Source organism: Cloeon dipterum, chromosome 4 (assembly GCF_949628265.1).
Source record: "Cloeon dipterum chromosome 4, ieCloDipt1.1, whole genome shotgun sequence".
Taxonomy (NCBI): domain Eukaryota; kingdom Metazoa; phylum Arthropoda; class Insecta; order Ephemeroptera; family Baetidae; genus Cloeon; species Cloeon dipterum.
The window spans coordinates 7,380,526-7,394,852 of NC_088789.1; the positions used below are offsets into that span (position 1 = coordinate 7,380,526).

The 14,327-nt window shown below is 43.9% G+C and overlaps 1 protein-coding gene across 10 annotated transcripts in view; it reads right to left on the reverse strand.

The window, feature by feature from the left end:
• Positions 1 to 14,327, reverse strand: part of Khc-73 (Kinesin heavy chain 73) — a 36,394-nt gene that overhangs the window by 3,342 nt on the left and 18,725 nt on the right. For 2 of the 10 annotated variants that reach the window (XM_065488514.1, XM_065488504.1), the window contains exons 3-26: positions 9,552 to 9,715; positions 9,099 to 9,367; positions 8,776 to 9,023; positions 8,582 to 8,714; positions 8,286 to 8,522; positions 7,972 to 7,992; positions 7,815 to 7,902; positions 7,604 to 7,752; positions 7,273 to 7,519; positions 6,892 to 7,216; positions 6,671 to 6,833; positions 6,475 to 6,615; positions 6,252 to 6,422; positions 5,811 to 6,201; positions 5,021 to 5,491; positions 4,782 to 4,964; positions 4,533 to 4,724; positions 4,181 to 4,477; positions 3,983 to 4,125; positions 3,596 to 3,779; positions 2,213 to 2,227; positions 747 to 815; positions 338 to 495; positions 48 to 172 (exon numbers count right to left, since the gene is read on the reverse strand). In XM_065488514.1, the coding sequence (XP_065344586.1) occupies positions 48 to 172; positions 338 to 495; positions 747 to 815; positions 2,213 to 2,227; positions 3,596 to 3,779; positions 3,983 to 4,125; positions 4,181 to 4,477; positions 4,533 to 4,724; positions 4,782 to 4,964; positions 5,021 to 5,491; positions 5,811 to 6,201; positions 6,252 to 6,422; positions 6,475 to 6,615; positions 6,671 to 6,833; positions 6,892 to 7,216; positions 7,273 to 7,519; positions 7,604 to 7,752; positions 7,815 to 7,902; positions 7,972 to 7,992; positions 8,286 to 8,522; positions 8,582 to 8,714; positions 8,776 to 9,023; positions 9,099 to 9,367; positions 9,552 to 9,715 (4,584 nt within the window). The remainder of the gene's footprint in view (positions 1 to 47; positions 173 to 337; positions 496 to 746; positions 816 to 2,212; positions 2,228 to 3,595; positions 3,780 to 3,982; positions 4,126 to 4,180; positions 4,478 to 4,532; positions 4,725 to 4,781; positions 4,965 to 5,020; positions 5,492 to 5,810; positions 6,202 to 6,251; positions 6,423 to 6,474; positions 6,616 to 6,670; positions 6,834 to 6,891; positions 7,217 to 7,272; positions 7,520 to 7,603; positions 7,753 to 7,814; positions 7,903 to 7,971; positions 7,993 to 8,285; positions 8,523 to 8,581; positions 8,715 to 8,775; positions 9,024 to 9,098; positions 9,368 to 9,551; positions 9,716 to 14,327) is intronic. The other 8 variants (XM_065488511.1, XM_065488505.1, XM_065488510.1 and 5 more) reach the window with 8 other exon arrangements.

The following is a 14,327-nucleotide window of genomic DNA, read 5'->3' on the forward strand; positions in this document are numbered from 1 at the left end:
AAAATACTGGTTGAAGGAGAATTTAAAACTTTAAGAGAAAAACCAACCTGGAGGCTGTGCTCGGTGTTCCATTTTTGTTACTATTGCTAGCTGTGCTGCTATGGGAAATGTACTCGGAGAGTGACTCGGCGGTTTGAGAAGTCGACATGGCTGTTGCATTTTGACGGTGCATCTAAATATTTTAAACATTTTGAAAATTCATACTTATCTTAACCAAGGTTAAAAATAAAATTTCTTTACGGGGTTTTAAAACCCTATTTTGAAGCTAAAAAAGAATAAATCCACTGCCGAAAGTCTGACAAATTAAGCCCCAGGTAATTATTTTAACAAATCAAACCTCTTCAGTGTCGACTTCCTCCTCATCCTCTTCATCTTCGTCCACTTCTTCCAGGTCAGGCTCACCGCTTCCTCCATAGTTTTCTCCACCTGGCTGCTCTTCATGAAGGGTGCTCATGCGGAGACCCAATTTCCCAGTTGTTGGGTTAGGAGAAGCTGCTGAAAGGTGAGATTTGTCAAAATTAAAGCACATGACATACTCTGAATCAGAAAAAAATCAAATCAGTATAGAAATCGTCAAAATAATAATTTGAGTTAGTAAAATATACAAAATATACAAATCAAATAATGTACAACAAAATATAAAAGCAATCCTAAACATAAACTGGTGTCAAGAAGGTTGAACGAAAAGTAGCAAGGTAACTGAACAGAAAACAAAAGACGGACACTTTGCGGACTGACACACGTACATTTGGCTCCGGATGGCTGAAGTCGTAGAGAGTTAAGGTTGAAATTCAGGTTGAGGAAAGTTGGCCTAGCTGCAATGGAGAAGACGACACCAGAATTAAGACAAGCAAGCGCAAACGAGCGTTTTGGTCGTGAGACTCGATGCTTCTTTGTACACGTCAGTCGGTTTTAGTCTGTACACCTTCAAGTGAATTTAGAGGAAAATATCTTAACTGTGTTTTGGACACTTTCCACTTGAAAAAGGAACACAAACGACAAAACAACCTATCCTGCGTTTAAGTGTCACAAATTACTTTGCAAATAATTAAATGTTTACTCATCTAGGTTGGTCTTACCATGCCACAAATCAAAGTACATTCTCCAGTCACACTATAATTATGACGTTAATTCTATATTTCACTTATTTTTTTAACACAGTTTTGCAAAATCTGCCAATGTTTAAACTAAGTCTACAGAAACACTCAATTTTTGCTCAAGGAAACAGATATACAGGACTAACGAAAGAGAAGGTGTAGTGAACGACGCAAACCCTTTGCAAGGTGATTTTATTTTTGTCAGAGTTCACAACCAACGAAAAGTCACCTGCAAGTGATTTGGTACGTTGTCTCAAGGATGCACCAAAGGAAACTGAAAAGTGGCTTGTCAAAAGAGAATAGGTGGCAAAAAAATATTAATTGAAAAAATGTCTTATCAATTTATAGAACAGATTGTGGGAAAATAAAACAATAAAAAAGAAACAACTGCTTTTTGTCAAGCCAATTTTTTGAGCCAGCACACTGAAAAAGTGGACACTACATTTTTCTGCCTGATTCTATTCACTTTCAACACTGATTGTGTTACATAAGTTCAAGTAAGACCATCCTAGCAACAATCTGTTTAAATAAATATAACTCTTCTACTCCTACCCTACAGTATGTTTGTGCACGTTTTTTTCTGATTTCAAGATCAAAAATTACAAAATTTATGTTTTTCTTGAGCAAACTTAGATAGATATCAAAATAGAGTGAGAAAATAATTCGATCTGCGTTTCACGTAATAACAATCAATGTTACTCTGGATCCAAAAAATAAAGTGATGAATGAAAATATGACTCTAGAGATGTGTATAGGCAAAAGCAACTTGGTATAAGCTTTGAATTTTTTCCAACGTAATAACGTAGCCATCAGAAAATGCACTTTTTGATATCAGCATCACATCAACCAAATCAAAATTTAATCCTTATTTTACCTCTGGAACACAATCTATCAAAATTACTTAACAGACATTTTTAACTCAACATGCGCCAATAAGTTAATGATAAAACATCGATTCGAATGTCTACGCACAGTCATGGAAATTGGCAAAGAGGAGGTGCATGCACCTAGAGTACAGATATAAGAGAGGGAGACATCAATTTGGAATGAAAAGTCAAATTTAGAGCCATGCAGGCATGAACACGTCAGGCTGCGATATGCGCCAGCCTTTTTACCTGTTAATATGGCGCCTAGGGAGCAAGAAGAAAACAAAAACAGTAATATATATGTGTAAGATTTCAAAGTTTAACAAATCAAAATTCAAAAAGGAAAACAAAAGCATCTGCTTTTACCAGTAACAATAATAAAATACTTGTCTGCTGTTCAAAGAATACAACTCCTTTTTGCAGGCAAATATAATAATCTCCGCAAGCATGTTAATTTAGATAAAAGTCACAAGTTTTAAATACCACTGAACAACTTGTTAAACTGCGATTTATACATTATATGCTAGCGTAATTTCCTTAACACACCAAAATCTAGATTTGTCTTAAATATAAAGGGGAAAAGAAGAAAAAATTGCTTGCATCCAACACACAATTTAATATTTTGTAGTTGGAAGAAGTAGGTGAATGCTGAAGAGGAACAACCAGATTTCATGTAGGATATTTTACTACATCAAAAAGGGAAATTCATTCTTAGCCAAAAATGGCACCTCAAAAAACGGCGAGCTTAGTTTCGTGTTAAGTTAAAAAAATCAAAGGACGAGAAAACGCTCCCTTCCGTCATATTCCCTGACTGAACCAAAAACTGTGCTGCACGAGCCAGAGGGAAACACCAAGATTTCAATGTAACTAGTCAGTCAATCAATATTAGCTTGTGCACCAAAGTCTGAGGCGGAAAACAGAAAAATTGCTAACAGTCAGATAGAGACCACGCCAGTCTGGGGGATCTCGTCAGGAAAAGGAACTGATTGTAGAGTAGATAGAGTAACGTGGTAAAAGAAAAAGTAGATAGTCGTCTGTCTAAAATAAACATTCGAAAGCTGTCGACAACACAAGAAGCCCAAAACAATAAATAATATCTTTGGAGTGAGAGCAGCATAGCCAGTAAACCATTCAGATGCTGAGATGAGCCACTGTGTAATTATTTAACACAAATTCGATTTAGTTGATTATGCAACAGAAATTGCAGTTAGAGGCGCGCTTTTCAGTCTCTTCAGCTGGACCAAAAGTGCGGTGGGCAACAGCGATTTATTTAGTCTAGCAGCGTTTTAGCATTTTGGTTTATAATACACAAGCCAGGCTGAAGGCAGAGGATACGATTTATGTACTTCAAATTGAGCATATTTCAAATAATGATGGGTGAAAATTTAGCAGGTCTTCAGCGAGACTGTGAACATCAGAATGAAGGAGCAGTAGCGTGCTCGTCGAGTCGATTCTGAGGTGCAGGCAGAGAGTATAATATAAAAAGAGAATGACACTGTCATCAGTATGACCAAGGGTGGAGGTGAGTTAGTATTTTTCAGCAATATCGAGAGTATCATTCAATGGGTGGCAAGGGCCTACCTGATCAAATGAACCAAAAGCAAAGAGCAGAAACCAAGACTTGCAACTTACCGAGGCCGAACGGCTTATTTGTTAAAGGAGTCGACGCGGTGGTGCTGTTCATATTTGAGTCCAGGTCAGGCTTGAACGAGCCGAGACCTGAGCGAACACTTCGCTCACGCAGTGGTCCACTCAGCTCAGCAGCTAGGTCAGCAAAACTCTCAGAACGAGTTGGACCATCGGATGTGTTGAAGAGCTGAAATTGGAATGACAATGAATTTTCACTTACTAAGGAGACATATTTTGGAATATTTTCAATTTTCAATGAAAGTGATACAAATTATTTAGTTAAAACTCAAGTCTACTGCAGCCTGGAAAGCCAGTGTTTAAAGGTAACATCTTTTTGTGTGAACTGCACTCATAAAACTGGCTAATAACGGAGTTAACTACAATTTTTACCTGAGAGAAGTTTGGCACACTGGCTGTTTTCCGCATCAGAGGTCGGCCCTGAGCCTGCAGCAGCTCTTTGACAGCAACATTCTGCCTGAGTCGGTCTAGGGTGAGAATGGACTCAACAGCGCTGACTCCTCTGGTGTATTGTTCTGCATAGAGGCTGAGATCAGGGGAATTCTCGCAACATATGGGTGGATAAGTTACCTATATAAGTGTCTCCTTCGCTGATGTCAGACGTTTCCTCGCCAGTAGCTGCCATCTGGGCCAAACTCTCTCGATCCTCCAGTTCTTCGCTTGCCTTAGGAATATTTGAGACCAGCTCATAAGTCACTCCACATTGGTGTTGAAGGTCAGTCCTGACAATTCTCCTCCGCAGACGCTCTGTGATGCTTTGTCGCTTATAAACGTTCAGCGCGAGCCGCTTGCGCAGCACCAATTCCATTGGTGCCGGGTGAGACAGCTTTACTGTGCTTTTCAGAATCAGGTACACTCTCTCGTTCGCTGGAAATTCAGTTTGTTAATATCAGCGCTCGAGACGCTTGCACGAGGATGTTACCTTCAGTGACTTTGTTCAAATGCAAGCAGTCATGCAGGGAGGAGTCCCACGCCGCAACAGCACTCACGTCTTTCTCCTGCTGCTTCAGAATCGGCAAGCTGTAGAATTTGTTGCCGTGCTCTTTAGGAAGTATCGAGTTCAGGCCACAAACTGTTAGCTCCTCTCCATTGTTAAGGATGCTGAGATCATCAGCTGAAATTTTGAATTATTTGGAGTCAGTACCAGCCCAAATTAGAGCTTTTGGCTCACCGTTCAGGTCGAGGAAGAGAACTGGAGTGTGGGGCTCCATTCCCAGAGGCGGATCCCAGTCTGCAGGCGCTCCAGGAATGCCGGACCCAGCTGAAGGAACCAAAACCGCGTTGCGCTCCTCAGTTAACATCATCCACTGCGCCATCAGGCTCTGCTCTCTCTCAACGTCCCTCTCATTCTTTCCTGCTCAAAAAAGGACAATTATCGGCCAATTCATGCATGAAAATCTACAACCGAACCTTCTTTATTGACGATTTTCTGGATCTGTCTGTCCAAGTACTGCCTGCGTCTCATCAGGGCGTCGCTCCACTTTTCTCTCAGCACGGACAGGTCCTCCTCCTGATACGAGTCCAGCGGTTTCTGCAACCTGGATCGGACGCAAACGCTGCCAACCGCGATGCTGGTGATGGCCTCGCAGATGATGGGCAGGGTGCCAGAGTTTTGCACCGGCTGCACCCTGACCTGGATGCGCCTCTGCTGGCCTTGTCGCAGCTGGAAGATGCCTCCAGTCAGCATGTCTTCGCGCGGCTGCACTTCGACCGGTGTGTACTCGCCCTGCTCATTGAGCTCGTGGATTTCCACCCAAATCTCAATCTTGCGGGTCAACTCGCTCCAGCGGTCTGCGAGAGAGCGAACCTTTGCCAGTTGTCTCTGCTCCACTTCCCAACCTGGCTTAGCTCTGGGAGAGAAGCCTGAAGACCCATGAATTTCTGTTTTATTGTCATTTGGAAAATTCAATTTTTTATAACTCCTCTGTTTCATTAAAAAGAGAAAAGGTTATTTATCTTAGCAGGTATTCACTACATGGGAGCTGTGGGTTGCCAAGTTCTGGTGTTGAACTTTCACTTTGAGAATTTAGACAATATTTATTTTTGACCCTCTAAATGTATTTATTTGAGAAAATCAAAATAATTTATATTGCAAAAAGCATGAATTTATAAAGGAATGCGCTGATAAATAAAATATCCATTGAATTTGTATCGCAATTAAACTAAAAATTGTTTAGCCAATAAAGCAAAAGTTACATACCTGCTGACCGATGGCCAAGAACCTCAATTGACAATGCTCCTTCAGCACAGTGCTCTGCAAACTCCTCCGTGACAGGAATGGTGAAATCCATGGTGTGGTCGAATTTGAAGACGCTAGGAGTTCCCTCATTTGTCTGCTGGGTGTCAGTGTTGTTGTGATTCGAGTCGATGGGCGCCACCACCACTGGCCCAGGGTGGCCCCAAATAGTGTACTGACAAAACACGAAGTTTGAAAGTGATGGAGGCAGGCCAGTGGCTTGCTTGATATTGACCCTCAGGGTCACTGTTGGTGTTGGATTAGTGAATTCTTCGCTGTCGTTGGAGTTCTCGGAAGTGGACATTTCTGAGATCTCGAGAGGATTAAATGAGCCGGCAATCCTGCTCAACTCAACCTGAAAAAATCAAATTAAAATCAAATTTTTCCCTTTCAATGAGTTCTCACGTGTAATCGGCCTGCGATTTCTGCTTGCTGGCTGATTATTGGTGTGTGATAACTTAATCGGACGGGATGAAATAAACTTTCTAGAAAGATGTTGGCAACTCCTATCACATTGTGGTTCTCCTGAGACTCAAAGAAGGGGTCTAGTTCGAGATTTCGAAACGATCCATCCTCCTGAGGAAAGGTGATTTAGTTCCACATTCTGAATTAATCACACTGCTCTTACTCTGATAGGAATAGTTTTGCTCTCTTCATAAAGCTCCCTCATATCAATCAATTTATTTTCTAACTTTTCCATGGACCAAACCTGGCTTCCATAACCTTTCCTTTTGACTAGGATAGCTGGTTCACTCACAAAGCTGCCACGCTGCAATAGTTAATAATAATTAATGATTGGACTTGTCTAAGCAAGCTAATCATACTTTGCGGTTTGGGCTTAAATTTGCTGGAGGGATCTGGAGAGTAACACTAAACTTAGTATTCCGTTCCATTTCTTCAGACAGAAAGTTGGCTTCCTGCACGAGCGAGTTTGCCTTCACAATATCCGCTCGCAATTGGGCTAAGCTCCGTTTAAATATTTCATCTCTGTAGTCAAGCAAAAATATTAGCAAATTAGATCCGTAAAATTTTTGTCACATTTTACCTTTCTTGAGCCCACTTCTCAACCCTCATTTGGGCGGTTCCAGGGGTGCATGGTGTTATTTTTCCGGGTCTGAATGGGTCAAATGGCACATAAGGTGGGTACGGAGTGCAAGGGGACAGAATGGTTCGCAGCTGCTGGAACTGGCGCTCGTACTCTTGGCGCTGTTTCTCGAGGGCAACCTGCTTGTCTTCCTCGTGCTGCTTTTCGATTTTGGCAATAGCTGCCTGGATGGGGTCATTGCTCATTTCGTTCAGCATAATTTCTTCTCTTGCAAAATTATAATCTAGAGGTTGGGCAGGAGTTTGAGGCTCGGAATTGGCGGCGGCTGAATTATGAGACGGTTATTAGTTGAGAAAATGGATATGAATGTTGAGCACTTACTTGTAGACTTTGGACAGTTGACACGGAAGAAGTGGTGGTTTCCCCAGAGCAGTCTGTCTCCATGATGGAGCAATATCTTGTCAGTGATGGGGAAACCGTTCACGTAAGTACGAGCACCCTCTAGTGGAATGATGAACAATTTTTCGCCTTCCATGGTGAGCACACAGTGCTCGGGCTGGATGCCTAAACCTGACAACTGGATGTCCTGCTCAACTTGAGCTTCTTTACGTCCAACTAAAGTGCGGTCCTGCGACAGTAGAAATCCGAGTCAGCAAAGAGAGACAAAATACGCGGCTCAAAAAAATAGAGCGAGTACTATATATATTTGAACCTTTAAATAGTAGACGAGGAGCTCATTTAAGGAGGGATCAGCGTTCAGATTGACTAAGTAGTACTTATTTTTCTCCACCATGATGCCGGAGGCCTGCACTGAAATTCCCATTTGCTCAAGTGCTTGTTGCCTTTCGTGTTGAAGTCGCTCTGCGCACAAGAAATCGATTTTTCGTGCAAATGCTAAAAAAGTGATGACTTCTCGAGCGTACCAGTTTTCACCAACTTTTCCTCCCACGTTTGGCTGATCTCCTTCATCAGCTTCTCACTCTCACTGAGCTTAGCATGCAAATCTTCCCTCTGTAAAACAAATTACATGTAGAAGCCTGCATGCCGAGGGGCCGATCTCGCCGAGGGGAAAATACTTACATTATCAACCACCTGTGAGCCCTGCAAGCGGAAAAAATTATTAGATATGTGTTTGATCAAAATTCATCCCCACATTTTATGATCAGTTACAATCCAATCCCTCACAAAAAAATAATAAGTAAAGAACACAAACTCAACAGTCGGTCGCCACCTATGAGTCTTAATTTTATTTAGTTTCATGCAGTTCTTCCGAAAAAATATTTTGATTAAACGATTTGATCGTTACTTACTACCGTTGCACCACTACCAAGCAAACTAGGTGATTAGTACACATTTTCTGCGTCTATACTGCCCCAAATATGTTCTTTACTCACAATTGGTAGCGAAATGTTGCTCACCGTGGCGTGTTTCAACATTTCTTTGAGCGCCTCGACCTCGGCTCTCAACTCGCGGATGATCCTGGCGTTTGGATCTTCATTGACCACGGCGTGGTTGACGATCCTCTTAGCCCTGTCGGCATACCGCAGAGTGGACAGAGTCTCTTCAAAATTGTCAGCCGCCGGAGAAATCGTCGCAACCATCACAGTCTTGCTATTGCCACCCAGATTATCCTGTTGAGCGACAAATCGATTTTAGACCACAAACATTTCCAATTTTTCCGCAAACTCACTTTCAACAACCATGTGAGAACGGAATCACGGTAGGGAACAAACTTGTCCCGGTTACTTTTGCCACTGCTGCCGCCGCCGCCACCCGCCTGGTCGGCTAACTTTGATATCACTAGGCCTAGAGTTGTGAGAGATCTGCAATGGGAACGGGTATTGCGGTGAGCGAGTTGCCAGGGATGCTGCTGCATTGATTTACTTGTTAATGTTGGACCCTTCCTTCAACCGCTCTCCAACGGCGCCTGTCTTCACCGCACGCTCGGAGCCAGCCAAATCCACAAGGGACATTCGGGATACCTTTTCACCACTGACACCGCTTTTTAGATCGGTCAGAGTTTGAGTTAGGACCACCGAGAAGACGGCGTGCGATCGGGACGACTCGGAGTTCATGTTGGTGGCCGCGACTGTGCGAGACTTGTTGCCTTCGGTCATCAGGGCAGCAATATCCTAGTGAAATTTACAGAAGTGTGTCATACTTTATATCGAGAAACCTAGTTGCGAATTAAAAATTGAAACACCTACCTCGTACGACGTGACAGCGAGCTGTGAGAGACCGTCGACGTAAGGGCCAAGGACGTTGTGCTCTCTGACCCTGAGAGACTGTTTGTTGGACGTCGGATCGAGCAGGTCGTGCACCCTTTCGTTGTAGATCTCCATGTAGCTGACCTCTACCTTGAAGGTCAGTTCGCTGCTCTGCATTTCAGCGATTCGCTCAAAAAGTTTGTCACACAACCGGGGGATGATGCCCGAGTCGTGTTGAGCTCCCATCATCGTGTACGATTTGCCAGAACCTGCAGATCGTGCAGGAAAATTAAGCGGAGACAATTAAATGACAGCATTCGAAAACTTGATTGTAAAAACTGGACTTGAATCTCAGCGGAACGGAATGTAATAAACGAGAGTAAGCTCTCGCCTCGGATTTTTCGTTCGTCCGAGCATTGATTTTTGACGAGACAATAGGGGCGCAATACATACCGGTCTGTCCGTAGGCGAAAATGCAGGCGTTGTAGCCCTGGAATGCGTTGGAGAGGATGTCGCTACCCAGGCTATCGAACACGAGCTCCTGCGAGGCGAAGTTTTCGTCATTTTGATCGATGGAGCAGAAGCAGTGGTCGAATGCAAATGTCTTTGGCTGTTTCCTGCAACACACAAATGTGATAATTTAGCATACGCTAAAATAATTGCTTTCGTCGGCTGAGGATTTTCGCGTTGATATTTGCATGTGGCGGGTGACGTCAGACACTTTGTAATGGATTTACTGCAGATTATACATACAAGAGGGTTAGCGGAATTTGCACAGCATAAGACCGCACAAGGCGTTTCGCGAGCCAAGCTATTGACGAAACCAAAAAGTGTAATTTGATCTACAGAAAATCCTTGGGGTTTATGTTTATAAAAGAAATCAATAATTTCGGGCTGAAACACTCAATTGCACAATCAAAAGAGTATAAAACTTCCACATTTTGTGAATTGTGTGCTTCTTTTGGAAGCTTAATCCAGCGGAAAGACCGCTGATTTAGTTGCGCCAGCAAGAATCTGCATCGGCCAATTCCACGAAATGGCTGTTTGGTTGTCGGAAACAACATTTTCCCCACGCCAAAAAAGCCACTTTCCTCTGTCTGGAACGTCTCCAAGCTGATTTCCATGTCGGTAAAACGGATCTGCCACCAACGAGCAAAAAAGCGTCGGGACGCAGTTGCAAAAGCGAGAGATGATTAATTCAACCAGCAGGGGAGTTCGGCAGCAAGGTGCGAAAACGAGATGGATTATTCTGCCGGATATAATGCCGGCCTGAATGGACTCGAGTCCCCAGCGGATCGGTCGGTTACCGGCTGCAGCGCGATTGATACCGCGCGCCGTAATGCACGGGCAGGCGTGATCAAAAAGGCTGAACAGGGCGACATGAGCAAACTTTTGTTGTCCTTGTACCACCGCAGTGGATAAAAAAGCACTCTGATCGCGATATTTATTACTGTGGCGGCCTGCTCTTTTAATTTTTGATCAAGCAAAAGAGCAAGGAGGTACTTTATTGCTCAAGGGTCGTAAATCTGCCGGGGGTGATTGCAATTTTATACCCTCTCTAAATCGAGGTCGTTAAGGAAAGGTCAAGAGCAACGCGACCTAAATGACAAAATCGGAAAGCGATTTGCACAAATCGACAACAGTTTGGCACGCAACGTGTAACAGGCGCAATTTCGACAAGCACTTGAGAGTTCTGTAAATTAGTCCCGTTCGTAGAAACTCGAGTTGTCTGGCAGTAGCGACAATTGACTTGGTTCTGCATAAATTATAGAAGCAGACTCAATTATTTTCCTTCAGGGAAATTACACTTGGCGTGCACAGTAACAGGACAAGTAGGATGGAACTGCGATTCCCCACTGCCTCGCCGCGTAATTGTGGCCTCTGTGCCACCAGTAAACGAGAGGGCAGAAAGATGTATGTAGACCATTGCGAAATTGTGAGTGGGTCAAGATGCACGAGATGAAGCGCGCGATCGATCAGACGTGACGTGCACTTTGCAACTCGTATCATCACACACACAAATAATACATAAATAACCGTTACAGGAAGAAGCTTCACTCCTTTCGTCTCAACAATGATATAATTTAGAGCTTTGAAAATTCGAACACTCCTTGAACTCCGAATTAAGTGAAATGACAATGCGCAAGAAGCGAATTACACGCATGGACGCGGAATAAAAAGCATTACGAAATTGCCTCGTTCTTGCGCAGCCTTCCCGCAATAAAGTACTTAATTCTCTCAATTAAGGTACGGAAGTTTAGCACCGTTTGCGGCACCGTGCTTATCTTTGTCCGCCTGCGATCCCCCAGCAACGATAGCGAGTTTTGTGTTGCTCTTGCAATTTCTTCACGGCACGCGCGCCACCGACAATAAAATCCCGAGAACAAGATAATCGAAAGCGACTGAGCGGCACAGGTCGCTCGCACCTCTGGTCACGTTAGGGCCGCCCGCGCCACCAGAAGAGTGGACACAAGGACGACACCAAAGAGGCAATTTGCGTCCAAGCGCAGTCGGGAGCTCACCGGCCGTAATTATTTACGTTCCTCCTCTGACGGAAAACACACACAGGTTGCTACCCTTCTAGCTGATTGTGAGCGGCGCATTTGATCGTTTCCTCTGCACCTAAGGTCCTCCGTGCGCAGCATAATAGCACAGGCGAGGCCAAAGAGACAAATTTCATCTGAGCATTGCTCAGATAATGGACCGTTTTTATCACTTTTTGAAATGGGAGAAGGTCCATTCTCTTCAAGTGAGCCAGGCACAAAAAACTGTAGTGCCAAAGAAAGACTCGGAAGGCCACTAAGAGCCTAGATTCAAGCAGCAAAAATTCATCTTGCAGAACAAGCGAAAATCAAAGTCTGACAACAAATTATATACATATTTACTTTTGCGAGTCGCAAAAGGCGAAAACGCTACACGAACCAAGCCAATGAGACTTTTTAGGGATCCAGTAAATCACGACTAAATCGTTTTAGGAAATTGAAACAACGTAATTTACATAAAAGCTAATAAAAACGGACAAGCAGTAGCTCACAAAGCCCAAAGTGATTATTTCCATTTCCTGTTGGTTTGAATTGGGAGAAAACATAGACGATAATGGCATTCTGTGTGAGGATGAACAGGTTGATGCCTAGCAAAAACGGGGTGGTGACAAGAAAAGGCGCAATTCGCGATTCATTAAGCCGAAGACTCATTATCAATGTGCGCGCTGCCTGCGAACAACACAGAGAGGGGCGTGGTCGCGGCAAGATCAATAATAGCGTGGTCCATCAGCAGCGGGCGAGCGGCAGGGAGGCTGCTGAATGCGTCTGCTGCTACCGCGAATTCCCTCGTTCCACCTCTCGTTTCTATGAATTCGTTCCACGAATGCGCTCGTTCCCGCGGGAAAACATGGCACCGTCAAGTGCTGACGACACACGTTCATGCATCGTGCAGAGTGTTCGTTCTCAGGCGGCTTGGGTGGCGACGGGCTGATTTTGACACTTGGTCTTGGGCGTTTGATGTTACGCGAATCAATTTACCCCACGGGTTTGCGAGCAGGAAATTCACCCCAGCCGTGCTCCACTAAAAGTTTCGCTTAACACATCATGCACTACGAGTTGAACTTCGGAGGGTGGTTAAGTGCATAAATATGTTGCCCTATTCTACTACTACAGCAAACTTTCTGTGAAGCAGACATTATACTAGTTAATAGGTTAACGCAATTAAATCTTTGCGGAGCTCCTTTGAAAAAAGGTTGTTGTGCGTAAATTATTTTCCAGGAATTCCATATGTTTTTCCAAGAACCATGCGCACGAGTGCTCAAAAAACGTGTTAAATATTTTTTAGAGAAAAAGCTGCCATAAAAGTATACATTAAGATGAATTATTCAATCCTTTCTGTGCACGGTGCGTGTTTTTGACTCGTATCGTAGCACGGAATGGACCTGCATGTTTTGAGCGACCGCCTCGCAATTGAATAAATCACTTCTTCTTTTATCGCACCTGCGGAAACTGCACGTTCTGCTCGAAACGTTTCTCATCATGTAAATGCAGGCGGCTAGCTGTTTATTTAAGGCGGTGCAAATGGGATCTGCGTTAACACTTCGAACGAGCGGGCTCGTTCCTCTCCAGTTTCTACGAGTAATGATGTTGCGCGGATTTCAATTTGGGCTCAAATGAGGAGGCAACAAAAGCAGTCCCGTGGTGCGAGGCGTAGGTGTCGAGCGGGTCGAATATATATAACTTTTGCACAAAGTTGCCTTCATCATCGTCGTAAAAATGAACTTTTTTACTTGGGCAACTTCAGCAGACATGGAAACTCTTGCGAGTTACATTGTGGCAGCACATCTCTTCATTATTCGCGAAATGAAATCCCGCCCGAGCGAGTTGAAATTGGATCTGTCGACGCCACTCGGCTCGCTGCTGATAAGAGCCTGCTTTTGTGCGGGCGAAAGTTTGAATGGAGGTGGAAAATTCGCTCCGCCGACGACGCTTAGGGCCTCAATCAAATTTCAAAATCTGAGGAAAGTGGATCGACGATAACGTTTTTCCTGTGCAGAACTGAATATTTCAATTTCAAATATGACGCACCTCTAAAATTCTTTACTGTTTAAAGCACTTCTTCTTGCCAAGCTCCTTTAGAGAGTAATAAACCATCTAATTGTAACAGATGCAATTAGATGCTACGCTGTAATAAAAAGGGCTCCAATTGTACGCATTAAAGGTTTCTCGCTCTGCGTGTAAAGATATTTGTAATTCCGTGTCTAGGAATTTTTACAGCCGCGTCGTAACCCCTTTAGTTCGGCGTCGGCGGATGCTCACGCCTGAGGTGGTAATCCGACATTATTTCTAACCGAGTATGTGGAGTTACGATGAGCACCCGTGTCACGACGAACTAATTCGGCACGACTTGTTTATAAAGCAATTCGGCAGGGACCAACTTGGCGGGCGTCGTCAAGCGAGTAATCAAGGAGGCCAAAGAAAAGGGCCAAAGGAACACAAAATCGGCTTTCCAGGCGACGGGCCCGAGGGAGCGTCGTATTTTCTTGTGTGCGGAAAATAATGAGGCGTTCCAACTCTACCTCCGCTAGCAAACTCATGTGAACTGGCGTCTTGCTCCACCGTTCCATATTTTGGACCAGTCGAACTGCTCTCAGTAGCGGAATGGATGCTCCAGAGCTGATTGGATTTTGCTCTCGGAGGTAATCTCGGCACGCACCGCCTGCCGCAAAGGGAAACTATTTTTGTT